This window comes from Myotis daubentonii, chromosome X, assembly GCF_963259705.1.
Source record: "Myotis daubentonii chromosome X, mMyoDau2.1, whole genome shotgun sequence".
Taxonomy (NCBI): domain Eukaryota; kingdom Metazoa; phylum Chordata; class Mammalia; order Chiroptera; family Vespertilionidae; genus Myotis; species Myotis daubentonii.
This window is the reverse complement of record NC_081861.1, coordinates 26,668,955-26,683,256: the sequence shown is the minus strand read 5'-3', so window position 1 is coordinate 26,683,256 and position 14,302 is coordinate 26,668,955. Positions and strand designations below refer to the sequence as shown.

At 43.3% G+C, this 14,302-nt stretch overlaps 1 protein-coding gene across 5 annotated transcripts in view; it reads left to right on the top strand.

Annotated features, from left to right (window-relative positions):
* Positions 1-2,267, top strand: part of LOC132225175 (P2R1A-PPP2R2A-interacting phosphatase regulator 1-like) — a 68,092-nt gene extending 65,825 nt beyond the window's left edge. For all 5 annotated transcript variants that reach the window (XR_009450811.1, XR_009450807.1, XR_009450806.1 and 2 more), the window contains one exon: positions 1,879-2,267. Coding sequence is in view for 2 of the 5 variants with exons in the window: in XM_059680462.1 (XP_059536445.1) it covers positions 1,879-2,037 (159 nt within the window). In the remaining 3 variants the exon portion in view is untranslated. The remainder of the gene's footprint in view (positions 1-1,878) is intronic.
* The last annotated feature ends 12,035 nt before the right edge of the window (positions 2,268-14,302 follow it).

The following is a 14,302-nucleotide window of genomic DNA, read 5'->3' as shown; positions in this document are numbered from 1 at the left end:
TGAGTGAATGGATGACTAAATCTGGGACCATAGCTCTGTTCTTCATTTCCGAATCCATTACTCTTTCCACTGGATCACACAAATGACTGTAGACTGAAGTATGGTCTCAAGACAATGACTGGAGTATAGATGTGACTTGGTCAATTTCAGATTATTTTTCTATATTTAACTAGAGGACTGGTGCATGAATTCATGCACAGGTGGGGTCCCTCCGCCTGGCTGGCGTTCGGGGATGATCAGGGCCATCTCACCCAGTACCTATCGGGGCCAGCTGGCTGTGGGGAGGGACCACGGAAGGTTGGCCGGCCAAGGGAGGTTGGCTGTGGGAATGCATTGACCACCAAGGGGCAGCTCCTGAGTTGAGTGTCTGCCCCCTGGTGGTCAGTGTGCGTCATAGCTACTGGCCGGTCATCCGGTCATAAGGGTCACTTAGGCTTTTATATATATAGATAACCTTCTGAATTCTGTGCTTATAAGCACATCAGTCTATAATTGATTTTTTTACTACTCCACATGTGCTAAACTGATCAAGAAGCCAATTTGTCAAGGTTCTTAAGCCACTAATTTTACTTGGACTACATATTTGTCACAAATTACATTTGTACAAAAAAAATCCTTATCACATGGACAGTTTTATAATAACAATGTATCAAGGAAGTAAAGAATTCAACATGTTAACTCCATATCTTTGAAATGGACTGTTGATGTTCCCTTATACTTATTTCTGGATCTTCATTAACATCACTGAAGTAGCCAGGAAAGCTCTATTTAGCCTCGCCAACAAGGACTCATTAACCACATGCTGTGTGCCCAACCCTATGCTAGTTACTGTGGTGGTGGCGGGCGGGGGTTAGAGATCAGAAAGAACCTCTCTCAAGGAACTTCCAATCTAGTGAGTAATGTGGCCTTCACCTGAGAAACAATGAAGAGAAGGGTTACATTTGCTAAGCACCTGCTGGGGGCCAGAAACTTTACAAACCCTGTAAAGCAGGTATTACTCCCACTTAATAGATGAGCAAACTGTGGGGCAGAGAGGTTAGGACAACTTGCCCAAAATCACATAGCTAGTAGGTGGTAGGACTAGGATTTGAACCTAGGCCTCTGTGACTCAAAATAATATGAGACAGTTTATAGTCAAGTGCTTGGTTTCATGGGCCAGATAAGATGTACTGAAGAAGTTTCAGCCAGAAACTTAGAATCTGAAAACCAAGATGGGGCCTCTAGGACAGGGGTCCTCAAACTTTTTAAACAGGGGTCCAGTTCACTGTCCCTCAGACTGTTGGAGGGCCGGACTATAGTTTAAAAAAAAAAAAAACTATGAACAAATTCCTATGCACACTGCACATATCTTATTTTGAAGTAAAAAAAACAAAACGGGAACAAATACAATATTTGTATTTGCATGTGGCCCGCGGGCCATAGTTTGAGGACCCCTGGTCTAGGAGATAGTGGCAGGAAGCTGACAGTCTTCAGTAGTGCTCTCTTCCAATTCCCTTTATAACCTGCCCTTACAACCACCTATTCACACTGAAGAGCTCAGGCTCTCTCAATTCCTCTTCTGGTGTACTTGGGGAGGTGGGAAGGAGAAGATGGTTCACATTTCTACATTCCACTCAAACTGGCCCCTCTCTGAAGCTAGCTGAATTGTTATTCTTCCAAGTCCCTGACCTCCTGGGTCAATTTCTCCATGGTTCTGAACTCCAGAAGCACAGCTCCCTCTGAGCTGAAAGGAACCTCTTTGCTTTGTGTGATGACTGGGTGCCTCTTATTTCAGAACCACAAGACAACTCTCCCTCCTTCCTATCCTTATGCTTCTATTTATATCAAAGGCATAAAAGGAATTTAACATGTTTCTGTTTTGTTTTGTTTTCATGACAGGGAGAAGAGCTGGCTCAGTCAGATGTAGAATCTTCCCAGTCTGCTCAAGGCATTATCAACCAAATAGTTGCATCCGAAACATCAGATCTGTTAATTAAAAGAAAAGAAGGGAACATGCATTCTGACTTTTTTTTCCCCAATGAAGAAATTAAGCCCTAACCAGTTTGGCTCAGTGGATAGAGCATCGGCCTGCAGACTGAAAGGTCCCAGGTTCGATTCCAGTCAAGGGCATGTACCTTGGTGACGGGCACATCCCCAGTAGGGAGTGTGCAAGGAGCAGCTGATTGATGTTTCTCTCTCATTGATGTTTCTAACTCTCTATCCCTCTCCCTTCCTCTCTGTAAAAAAATCAATAAAATACATTAAAAAATAAGTGGAACAACAATAAATCTCTCTTTAAAAAAAAGAAAAAAGAAATTAAGATGGAAAAGAAAAATGTTTCCTAAGTCCGTAGTTCTAACTCTCAAGAATCAAGGTGTTATAGTGTGTATGTGTGTGGGGAGGGGAGTGGGGTAGGGTTTTCTCAAAATAAAAATTAGATAAAGGAAGGCTTTTATAGAGCACTTAAAAGAAATGCAGGATTGTGCTTGAGATGTTTTTAACTTTTTATTTTGAAATAATAAAATAAAAGATCTTCTTATAGATTTATAGGAAGTTGCCCAGTCTTCCCCAATGATTACATCGTATGTAAATAAAGTACCATATAAAGACCAGAAAATTGACATAGGTACAATGTGTGTGAATAGCTATTTTATTACATGTATAGATTTGTGGAACCATCACCACAATCAAGATACGAAACTATTCCATCATCACAAAAATCACCCTGGTGTACCTCTTTATAATCACACCCACCCCAACCATCCATGAACTCTGGTAACCATTAATTTGTTCTCCATCTCTATAATTTTGTACTTTAAAGAGTACAATTTGCTTAAGAAAGGATTGGCACCTCTAGTTTTCATAGAATCTCAGGCTTGAATTAGTGAATTCTCCAGCCCAATCTCCTGTCCCATGCCCAGATTCCCTCTACAATATCTCTTCCAAGTGTCCATACAGCCCCCACCACAAACCAGAACCTTGATTTTTGGGGAGTGTTAAGGTATTTTATACAAAAACTTTAGAGCAAGAACATTGTTTGCTTCCATACACTTATTCAATAATTAGCAAAACTCTTCCGAAATTCTTTAACTGTAGATTAAATAGTCTTGCCTTCAACAACAGGGACCTTTCAAATGTAAGTGGTTCATGTATGGAATTTATTTCCTGGGCTGATTGTGTGTGTGTTATCTACATATCTACAATGATCATTCCTTGAGGTAATCTGAACTGGAGCCCAAATCCCCTGGAGTCCAACTCCTAGGACTCCCTTGTGGGAAAGAGCTCTACAGGGCCCTGTAGAGCCCATAACATCATAAAATATTGACTGAAAGTCATGGTAAGGCCAGGTAGGGCTAGCAGAAGTGAAGCCACGGGGGCTCCATGGCTCAGATTAAGTTGGAATTCCTATCCTCTTCTTCTCTGGACTGTTCTGTAATCTTTCTTCTTTGCACAAACTTAACTTGCTGTTCATGTCACAAAGAACACTGTACTCTCAACTGGATAGCAGCACATACACAAATCCACTCAGACCTTTTAGGATGTGCCCTTTAGAAGAAATGAATTCAAACAAATGGTTCCCTTTAAGAGCTAGCCCCAGAGGTAGAGCTAAGGCGGATATCTGACTTTGGGCCAGCAGACACTACAGTTTAGTGAATGTTCTCTTCCTTCTTGAAGTCAGAGCAATGGTGCTCCAGCTCCCTACTTTCTGAGTAGGGGCCCCTGCCTTCCAGAACATTTATCGCTTTCCCCTGCAACAGCCATGCTGTTGGTCCACAGCTGAGGAGAGGATGAGGAGCAGTGTGGGAGGGAAAGAGAAAGCATCTACCTAGGTGCCCTACATCAAATGCCACTGCTCTGGGTCCACATCACAGCTTACAACCCAAAGGCCTTCAATATGCATGAAGAACGCAGCTACTCATGTCTCAACATCTTTTATCTCGCCAAATAACCCAAGTAGAATTTGTAATTTCCAAAGTGAAGATATTTCCAACTGATTTAATAATCCTGAGATGTTATCAGCTGCCATGGATTTTTAAGGGGATAATTATGTGACTACTTGTGTGCTGTCTTTTCCTTTCACCTGTGGTAAACGAAAGGAAGACAGCACAGGTTATGGTCTGGGTGCCAATTTTGGCCCTGCCCTTCTTTGCTGAGCAGCCTTCTTGTGGATGCAAAGTAACTTCAACTCTCAGAGCCTCAGTTTCTTCATTTGCAAAAGAGGTATAAATAATAACTGCTCTCTTAACCTTACAAAGATTAGAGAAATATATCTTAGAAACGTCATTGTAAAAGTTTCAGAGGAAAATATAGTGATAAAACATTCAAGTACAGTACTAAACCTGGTTAAAATTTTTTTCAATGTTTAGAAAAACATTCTTAAAATAACTCAAAATGTTGTCTATTTTGCCATATATGGCTTTTTTGGCATATTTTGAGTCCATTTTTATTTATTTATTGAGTCAATTTTTAGTATTAATTATATTTTTTATTTTTTTATTTTTTAAATATATTTTATTGATTTTTTACAGAGAGGAAGGGAGAGGGATAGTTAGAAACATCGCTGAGAGAGAAGCATCGATCATCTGCCTCCTGCACACCCCCTACTGGGGATGTGCCCACAACCAAGGTACATGCCCTTGACAGGAATCGAACCTGGGACCCTTCAATCCCCAGGCCAACGCTCTATCCAGTGAGCCAAACCAGCCAGGGCATTAATTGTATTTTTTAGCATGATGGCAAAGTTAGCCATAAACTGTTATGAAATCTGTGTTAAACAAAAATAAAATTCCACGACTAAAGTCTGTTTTAAAAGAAAAGGTTAATATTGAGTCATATGCTAACCAGAAGGTTCTGGGGTATGAAGTCTAAACCAGCAGCAGCATGGCCAAATAGAAAAGACAGCATGCCCTTTGACCTGGAGTTGCAGGCTCTTTCATATCTTGTTTTGGAAAGGAACGATGTAAGTTGTTTTGAAAGAATTTACATTGGCTACAGATAAGGTGGGCAGAAAAGGTGAAGCAGAGGCAGCTTTACGGTGAGTGCACAGTTTGTAAGGGAGAAATATTTACTGTTGACTGGCTACAGGCCACAGTCCTGAAAGTTCATGCATATGCAGGATGCTATGGCACCTAGTGGTCAGTTAATAGATGCCAGAAGATTGATTCAAAGCTCCCACATATATTCAGGAATGTGAGCAATTCTTGTTAGTTGCCCCACAGCTACTAACTGCTTAACTATTCTTGTTCCTTTCTTACTCTCCAGCTGCTGTAATTTCGAACATCTCAGAATTTTTCTTTGGTCATTCCGTTTATAATGTGGGATTTTAAAAAATGTGGAATAAAGTGATCCAAATACCTATTTATAAGGCAGAGATGATACACTAGGAGTTTGATTTCACACATAAAGGCAATTAGCTTTGTTTAGCCAGTAGGTTTACTACTTTTCGGGATTACTGTTTCACAACAGCAAGTTGTATCCGGGTCATCTGGTTGTAAGTAGAAAGTGAATCATAACCCCTGTGACAGTCGATCACAGGACAGTTTGTGTGCCTTTTCACCTGGCCTGTTTGTGTGTCTATGTGTTAGGGCAGATTGCCCTGAACAGGATCCCCAGGGCTTTGAGTTGAGAACTTCATCAGGTTCCTGCTAGAGTCTAATTAATCATCAAATCAGCTCATTGCCATGCTGATCCAGTAATGCAGGTCCTTAAAGTCATTAGAGCAGCAGAGAGAAGGAAATGGCCTAATCTCCCAGGATTAGAGGGGAGAAGTTCCTAAAATCTAATGAGTTCCTGCTAAAGTGGGGCATGCTCCAGGAATTATGATTTTTCTCTTTCCCTGTAATACCCCTTTCAAAAAGCTACCCAGAAAACAAAAGGGCCTATTGCATTGCCCAGCAGTACTCAGGCATTTAAGGGTTCCTTCTCAGTGTAAGCAATTCACGCTTGCACAGAGCTATATATGTAGACTTAGACCCCCCCGGCTGGTTGGAAAGTGAAACAGCAGCCAACTACCTGCCCTTCCTGCCTATCTACTATGAAACTGGGTGGTTGTTTTTTTGTTGTTGTTTTTTGTTTTTTTTAAATGCATTTACCAGTTATTTTGGTTTACAGCAAAATCTTTTGTTCTGGGAGAGCTGTGGTTTGCAGTTTGGTTCATATTTGGATCAACAGTCACTGTCAAGGGGAGTGAGTTTGATAATTGCTCCAGTTTGTTTGTTTTCCTGACTGCTCTGAAATATTTAGCTATCTACATGATACCATAATAACTTCTTGAAAGTGAAAAGATCTTTCAGTGGAGCAAGTGATTGCTTGCATCACAGCAGCTTGGTTTTCTGTTATTGTTGTTACTAGAGGCCCGATACACGAAATTCACGTAAGAGTAGGCCTTCCTACCCCCGGCTGCTGGCACCAGGCTTCCCTCTGTCACCCGGGACTCAGGCTTCCCTCCAGCTGCCAGCAGGCACCGGAGATCCTGGCTTCCCTCGCAGCCCTGGCTTCGTCAGGAAGGTTGTCCGGTCTAATTAGCATATTATGCTTTTATTATAGATCATCAAGATGACTGGTTGTTTTTGAGTAAACACATGCTACATATCCTTTTCTGAGTTGCCCCACAAATGAACTCCCTAGCTGGGAGACAGCATGCTATAAGTGGTTAAATAATAAACTCGGAAGCCAGACAAATCTAACTTTATTAAAAGCAGTGAAATCTTAGAATGGCCAATAATATCTCTGAGCTTTGGTTTTCTCATCTATAAATTGGGCATGATAATATCTGCCTTGAGGTGTTGTTGAAGGATTGTTAGATTATTTTAAGTGTTTACTCTGGGCCAGTCAGTCAGTGCTTAAGAACATTTAATGCACATACAGATCTTGTTAAAATGTTGACATGATTCAGTAGGTCTGGGGTGAAGCCAGAGAGTCTTCACTGTCAATAAGCTTCCATGCTGCTGGTCCACAGGTCACCACTCTGAGTTGCAAGGGTCTAGGTATCAAGTGCAAAGTGCCTAGCACAGTTAGTACTTAATACATGTCACCCAAAAATAATTTACTCACTTAAAAATTACTGAAAAGATGCTCTAGCCAGTTTGGCCCTGTGGATAGAGTGTTGGCCTGTGGACTGAAGGGTCCAGTGTTTGATTGTGGTCAAGGGCATGTACCTTGATCCATGGCCCCAGTCAGGGTTCGTTCAGGAGGCAACCAATTGATGTATCACTCTCACATTGATGTTTCTCTCTCTCTCTGTCTCTCCTCCTCCCTTTCCCTCTCTCTAAAAATCAATGGAAAAACACCCTCGGGTGAGGATTAACCAACACACAAAAATTACTGAGAAGAAACCTTTTTTTCCCACATAAGTAATACCTGTCTGCCTATAGCTATATTCTTACAGTCTTTACAAAATGTCTCTTTGAAACTGGCCATGGTTAGTAATTTCTGAAGGCAGGTAATAGGTAAATGAGAGAGGTTCATTACACTATCCTGTCTGCTTTTGTACATGTTTAACAATTTCCATAATAAATTAATTTTAAAAAGAAAACCCCAATAAGATTTTTAGGGCAGCGAAACTATTCTGTATACTAGTATGGTGGATACATGTCATACATTTGTCCAAACCCATAGAATAATGATAGCGAACCTATGACACGCGTGTCAGAGGTGACATGCGAACTCATTTTTTTGGTTGATTTTTCTTTGTTAAATGGCATTTATATAAAATAAATATAAAAAATATAAATCTTTGTTTTACTATGGTTGCAAATATCAAAAAATTTCTACATGTGACACGGCACCAGAGTTAAGTTAGGGTTTTTCAAAATGCTGACACGCTGAGCTCAAAAGGTTTGCCATCACTGCCATAGAATATACAACACCAAGAGTGAACCTGACATATATGATGGACTTTAATAATGATGTATCAATGTGGGTTCATCCATTGTAACAAACGCATCACTTCGGGATGTGATAGTCGAGGAGGTTATGAATGTATTTGAGAGGGCAGGGATATATGGGAACTCTCTAGTTTCTGCTCAACTTTGCTGTGAGCCCAAAACTGTTCTAAGTAATAAAATCTATTAAGAAAAAATTCCACCAACAAACAGAAAACACCTGTTTCCTAGCAGCCTGAAAACAGTTTAGGCCAGTGGTCAGCAAACTGGCCCCTTGAGTGTGGCTCTTCCACAGAATACCATGAGCGGGCGCACAAATACACAGCGATTGAAACTTCGTGGCCCATGGCAACTGAGGACACAGTTGTCTTTTTCAATCGGGAAGGAGTCTCAAGCTCCCAACTGCTCTGAACTCCAGTTCCAGGCGAGTCTCTGGAGACCCAGACTCATATGGGGAGAAACTGGACTGTCTGGCATTGGTCGGAACTTGAGGGCAGCTTTCTCTGAGGTGCTTGCAACGATTACCGGGACACTGAGACACTGGGCCTCTTAGGTAGGACTGAGGGGCAGCCACAGCTGCTTGCTCTGCCCTGTTGATCCCCTGAGACCCCGCCCTGCCGGGAGCCGGTCCATCCTTGCTGTTTCAAGGGACCTGGCATATATGGCATACTGTTCTTAATATGTTTGCTCACCTTCTTGGCGCTGTGTTTTAACCAAGGTCACCTCTTCGAGAAAGGTTGAATCCCCAGGTAGGGATTTTCCCCTGAAGTTAGGGAGGGAATAAAACCCCTCAACTAAGTGCCAGGCGGGTAATTAATCACTTTAACTATGAACAATCATGCTTAAACTACATAATCTTTTCTCCCTGGAATGGAGATAAGAAACGCCCTAACCTTTGTAATAGAGATTGATAGGATTGAATCAACTGGTATAAATACAGTTGTACCAAGACAGAAACACACAGAACTCAGAACACAGAACTAAGAACACAGGACTCAGAAGACAGGACCAAGAGAGACAGAACCTACAGGGAACCAGGAGATGGAGGAGCTTCGCTGGAGAGAACATGGCAAGGGATCCTGGACTGAACCTGACTGCAGAGGTTGGCAAGAGAGCCTGACTAGAACCTGGTGACTGAACCTGGCTGGAGATCCTAAGCAGAACCTCTCTGGAGATCGAGACCAGAACTTGGTTAGAGATCCTGGCTACAGAACCTGGCTGGAGACCCTGACAAGCGAACCCGGCTATGATGATCAACTGAACGCTGCCTCTGTGACATTCCTTCTTCGCCGACTCCGTCCACACCTTTGGGGACCCCTGGACCTGCTGGGGCTGGACCCCGGCATCTGGCGCCCGAACAGGGACCCTTAGGTAAGCCCCCCCACACTCGGGACGGATAGGACTCCACCGTAGGAAGAGGGTGGATAGTCTTCGCCGACTCCGTCCACACCTTTGGGAACCCCTGGAACAGGATTCCCATAGGTAAGCCCACCCCCCCCCATTGAGAACCCCCACACTTGGGACGGATAGGACTCCACCAGGGTGCTACAGACCCCCCTATAGAGGATAAATAGGGTAAGAAGGTGGATAGTACAGAACTTAGATTGAGAAGATGTGCCATACTGAGTCCAAAGAAAGAAGACTCTGTATTGATCTTTAGATTAAGAAGATGTGCCATGCTGAGTCCAAAGAAAGAAGACTCTGTATTGAACTTTAGATTAAGAAGATGTGCCATACTGAGTCTAAAGAAAAAAGACTCTGTATTGATCTTTAGATTAAGAAGATGTGCCATACTGAGTCTAAAGAAAAAAGACTCTGTATTGATCTTTTAACATATATGGTTGCTAGCAGAGGAATTAAGGTTACTCCCAGTCAGACAGAACGTTTTATACAAGAAGTATGTCCATGCTTTTCTGAGGAAGGAAAGGTAAATGTAATGGCATGGGAGAAGGTAGGCCCAAGGAGCCTTATCCTTAACCCCACTGCAGCCTTTCTACCCTGGGAAAGTGCAGGATTGGCAAGCTCTCCCTGGGATGATAGATCAGGACTCAGGTAATAGCGGAAAGTGCCAATCCTACTCTTAAAATGGATATAAGAGAGCATTTGAGGTTTTTCTTTTTAATGCCTGCTTTTAAAAAATAAAAAAGGGGGAATTTGCCGGGAGCCGGTCCATGCTTGCTGTTTCAAGGGACCTGGCATATATGGCATACTGTTCTTAATATGTTTGCTCACCTTCTTGGCGCTGTGTTTTAACCAAGGTCACCTCTTCGAGAAAGGTTGAATCCCCAGGTAGGGATTTTCCCCTGAAGTTAGGGAGGGAATAAAACCCCTCAACTAAGTGCCAGGCGGGTAATTAATCACTTTAACTATGAACAATCATGCTTAAACTACATAATCTTTTCTCCCTGGAATGGAGATAAGAAACGCCCTAACCTTTGTAATAGAGATTGATAGGATTGAATCAACTGGTATAAATACAGTTGTACCAAGACAGAAACACACAGAACTCAGAACACAGAACTAAGGACACAGGGCTTGGAAGACAGGACCAAGAGAGACAGAGCCTAGGCACAGAACCTACACAGAACGTTCTCTAGAGACAGAAGAACTTCGCTGGCGAGAGCATGCTGGAGGATCCTGGACAGGGACTGGCCTCGGAGCCTGGAGGCGGAGCCTGGCGAGAAAGCATGGCAGGGATCCTGGACTGAACCTGACTGCGGAGATTGGCAGGAGAGCCTGACTATGACCTGGTGACTGAACCTGACTGGAGAACCTGAGCAGAACCTCTCTGGAGATCGAGACCAGAACTTGGCTGGAGATCCTGGCTAGGCTGCTGATCAACTGAACACTGTCTCCGTGTCATTCCTTCTTCGCCGACTCCGTCCATACCTTTGGGGACCCCTGGACCCGCTGGGGTTGGACCCTGGCATCTGGCGCCCGAACAGGGACCCCTTAGGTAAGCCCCCCCACACTCGGAATGGATAGGACTCCACCATAGGAAGAGGGTGGATAGTCTTCGCCAACTCCGTCCACACCTTTGGGAACCCCTGGAACAGGATTCCCTTAGGTAAGCCCCCCCCCCATTGAGAACCCCCACACTCGGGACGGATAGGACTCCACCAGGGTACTGCAGACCTCCCTATAGAGGATAAGTAGGGTAAGAAGGTGGATAGTACAGAACTTAGATTGGGAAGATGTGCCATGCTGAGTCCAAAGAAAGAAGACTCTGTATTGATTCTTAGATTGAGAAGATGTGCCATACTGAGTCCAAAGAAAGAAGACTCTGTATTGATCTTTAGATTAAGAAGATGTGCCATACTGAGTCTAAAGAAATAAGACTCTGTATTGATCTTTTAACACATATGGTTGCTAGCAGAGGAATTAAGGTTACTCCCAGTCAGACAGAACGTTTTATACAAGTATGTCCAGGCTTTTCTGAGGAAGGAAAGGTAAATGTAATGGCATGGGAGAAGGTAGGCCCAAGGAGCCTTATCCTTAACCCCACTGCAGCCTTTCTACCCTGGGAAAGTGCAGGATTGGCAAGCTCTCCCTGGGGTGATAGATCAGGACTCAGGTAATAGCGGAAAGCGCCAATCCTACTCTTAAAATGGATATAAGAGAGCATTTCAGGTTTTTCTTTTTAATGCCTGCTTTTAAAAAATAAAAAAGGGGGAATATGCCAGGAGCCGGTCCATGCTTGCTGTTTCAAGGGACCTGGCATATATGGCATACTGTTCTTAATATGTTTGCTCACCTTCTTGGCGCTGTGTTTTAACCAAGGTCACCTCTTCGAGAAAGGTTGAATCCCCAGGTAGGGATTTTCCCCTGAAGTTAGGGAGGGAATAAAACCCCTCAACTAAGTGCCAGGCGGGTAATTAATCACTTTAACTATGAACAATCATGCTTAAACTACATAATCTTTTCTCCCTGGAATGGAGATAAGAAACGCCCTAACCTTTGTAATAGAGATTGATAGGATTGAATCAACTGGTATAAATACAGTTGTACCAAGACAGAAACACACAGAACTCAGAACACAGAACTAAGAACACAGGACTCAGAAGACAGGACCAAGAGAGACAGAACCTACAGGGAACCAGGAGATGGAGGAGCTTCGCTGGAGAGAACATGGCAAGGGATCCTGGACTGAACCTGACTGCAGAGGTTGGCAAGAGAGCCTGACTAGAACCTGGTGACTGAACCTGGCTGGAGATCCTAAGCAGAACCTCTCTGGAGATCGAGACCAGAACTTGGTTAGAGATCCTGGCTACAGAACCTGGCTGGAGACCCTGACAAGCGAACCCGGCTATGATGATCAACTGAACGCTGCCTCTGTGACATTCCTTCTTCGCCGACTCCGTCCACACCTTTGGGGACCCCTGGACCTGCTGGGGCTGGACCCCGGCACCGCCCCACCCAAGCTGTGTGCAGAGGCTTTTGCATATGAAAGGCCTGGCCCTTTGCAATCTGAAAATTCCCTAACAAACTGCAGCAGGGTCAGAGAGACCCAGAACATCCAAAAGAAGGCCCAAGGCCCCACAGCAGCTTGCATTGCTTCACAGCTGGGCCTCATCTGGGCACCTCCAAACCCCAAACAAAGAAGAGGAATCTGAAGATCTCTCCATAGCTCCTGCTGGATGGCCTCAGGCAGAGGCTAAATTAGCACCTCCTTAGAGATCCAAGAGCCAGTGTACCCAGTGGTCAGAGTGGGACCATCCAGATTACAACTCCTCAGATCCATAAGGGACACACTCAGGGGGCAGACTCAGTGAGCACCAAAGCCCCACTGAAGCAAGTCTTGCCCCATAAGAGTGTCTCCAGCACAGAAGTTATCCCACCATAGACACAACTGATTCTCACAGCCAATTGGCCGGGAGGTCAATTCCTCCCAGTAATACCAACTACAATCAAGGCTTAACTACAACAAGACTGTGCACAAAGGGGTGCACCAAGAGTGTCCACCTCAGGTAATTGGGGAGGCTGAGCCACTGGGCCCTATAGGACACCTAGCACAGAAAGCCACTCTATCAACACAGGGAAGCATAAAAAATGCGGAGACAAAGAAACAGGTCACAAATGACAGAAATGGAGGAAAGCAAACTACTGGATATAGAGTTCAAAACCACACTTTTAAGGTTTTTCAAGAATTTTCTAGAAACCACCAATAAATTTAGTAAGACCCTTAATAAGTCTAGTGAGGCCACTGATAAATTTAGTGAGACCCTCAAGAAATCTAGTGAGACCCTCGAGGTTATGAAAAAGGACCAACTAGAAATTAAGCATACACTGACTGAAATAAAGAATATTATACAGAGTTCTAACAGCAGACTAGAAGATCGCAAGAATCAAGTCAAAGATTTGAAATACGAAGAAGTAAAAAACACCCAACCAGAAAAGCAAAAAGAAAAAAGATTCCAAAAATATGAAGATAGTGTAAGGAGCCTCTGGGACAACTTCAAGCGTACCAACATCCGAATTATGGGGGTGCCAGAAGAAGAGAGAGAGCAAGATATTGAAAACCTATTTGTAGAAATAATGACAGAAAACTTCCCCTACCTGGTGAAAGAAATAGACTTACAAGTCCAGGAAGCCAGGAACCCCAAACAAAAGGAATCCAAAGAGGACCACACCAAGACACATCATAATTAAAATGCCAAGAGCAAAAGACAAAAAGAGAATCTTAAAAGCAGCAAGAGAAAGACAGTCAGTTACCTACAAGGGAGTACCCATACAACTGTCAGCTGATTTCTCAACAGAAACCATGCAGGCCAGAAGAGAGTGGCAAGAAATATTCAAAGTGATGAATAGCAAGAACCTGCAACCAAGATTACTTTATCCAGCAAAGCTATCATTCAGAATTGAAGGTCAGATAAAGAGCTTCACAGATAAGGAAAAGCTAAAGGAGTTCATCACCACCAAACCAGTAGTAAATGAAATGCTGAAAGGTATCCTTTAAGAAGAGGAAGAAGGAGAAAAAGGTAAAGATACAAATTATGAACAACAAATACACATCTATCAACAAGTGAATCTAAAAATCAAGTGAATAAATAATCTGATGAACAAAATAAACTGGTGAATATAATAGAATCAGGGGCATAGACAGGGAGTGTACTGACTATTCTCGGGAGGGAAAGGGGTGTGGGGGTGCGGGAAGAGACTGGACAAAAATTGTACACCATGGATGCGGACATTGCGGGGGGGGGGGGTAAGGGCAGAGGGTTGGGTGGGAACCGGGAGGAGGGGAGCTTTTGGGGGGAAAAAGAAGAACAACTGTAATAATCTGAACAGTAAAGATTTAATTAAAAAAATAAAAAATAAAATGAATAAGCCGCACAAAGGATAGGAGAAAACTAAAAAAAAAAAGAAAAGAAAAGAAAAAGAAAGAAACTTCGTGGCTCATGCCACGGGGCCAAAGAGCTGCATGTGGCTCTGCAGCCGCA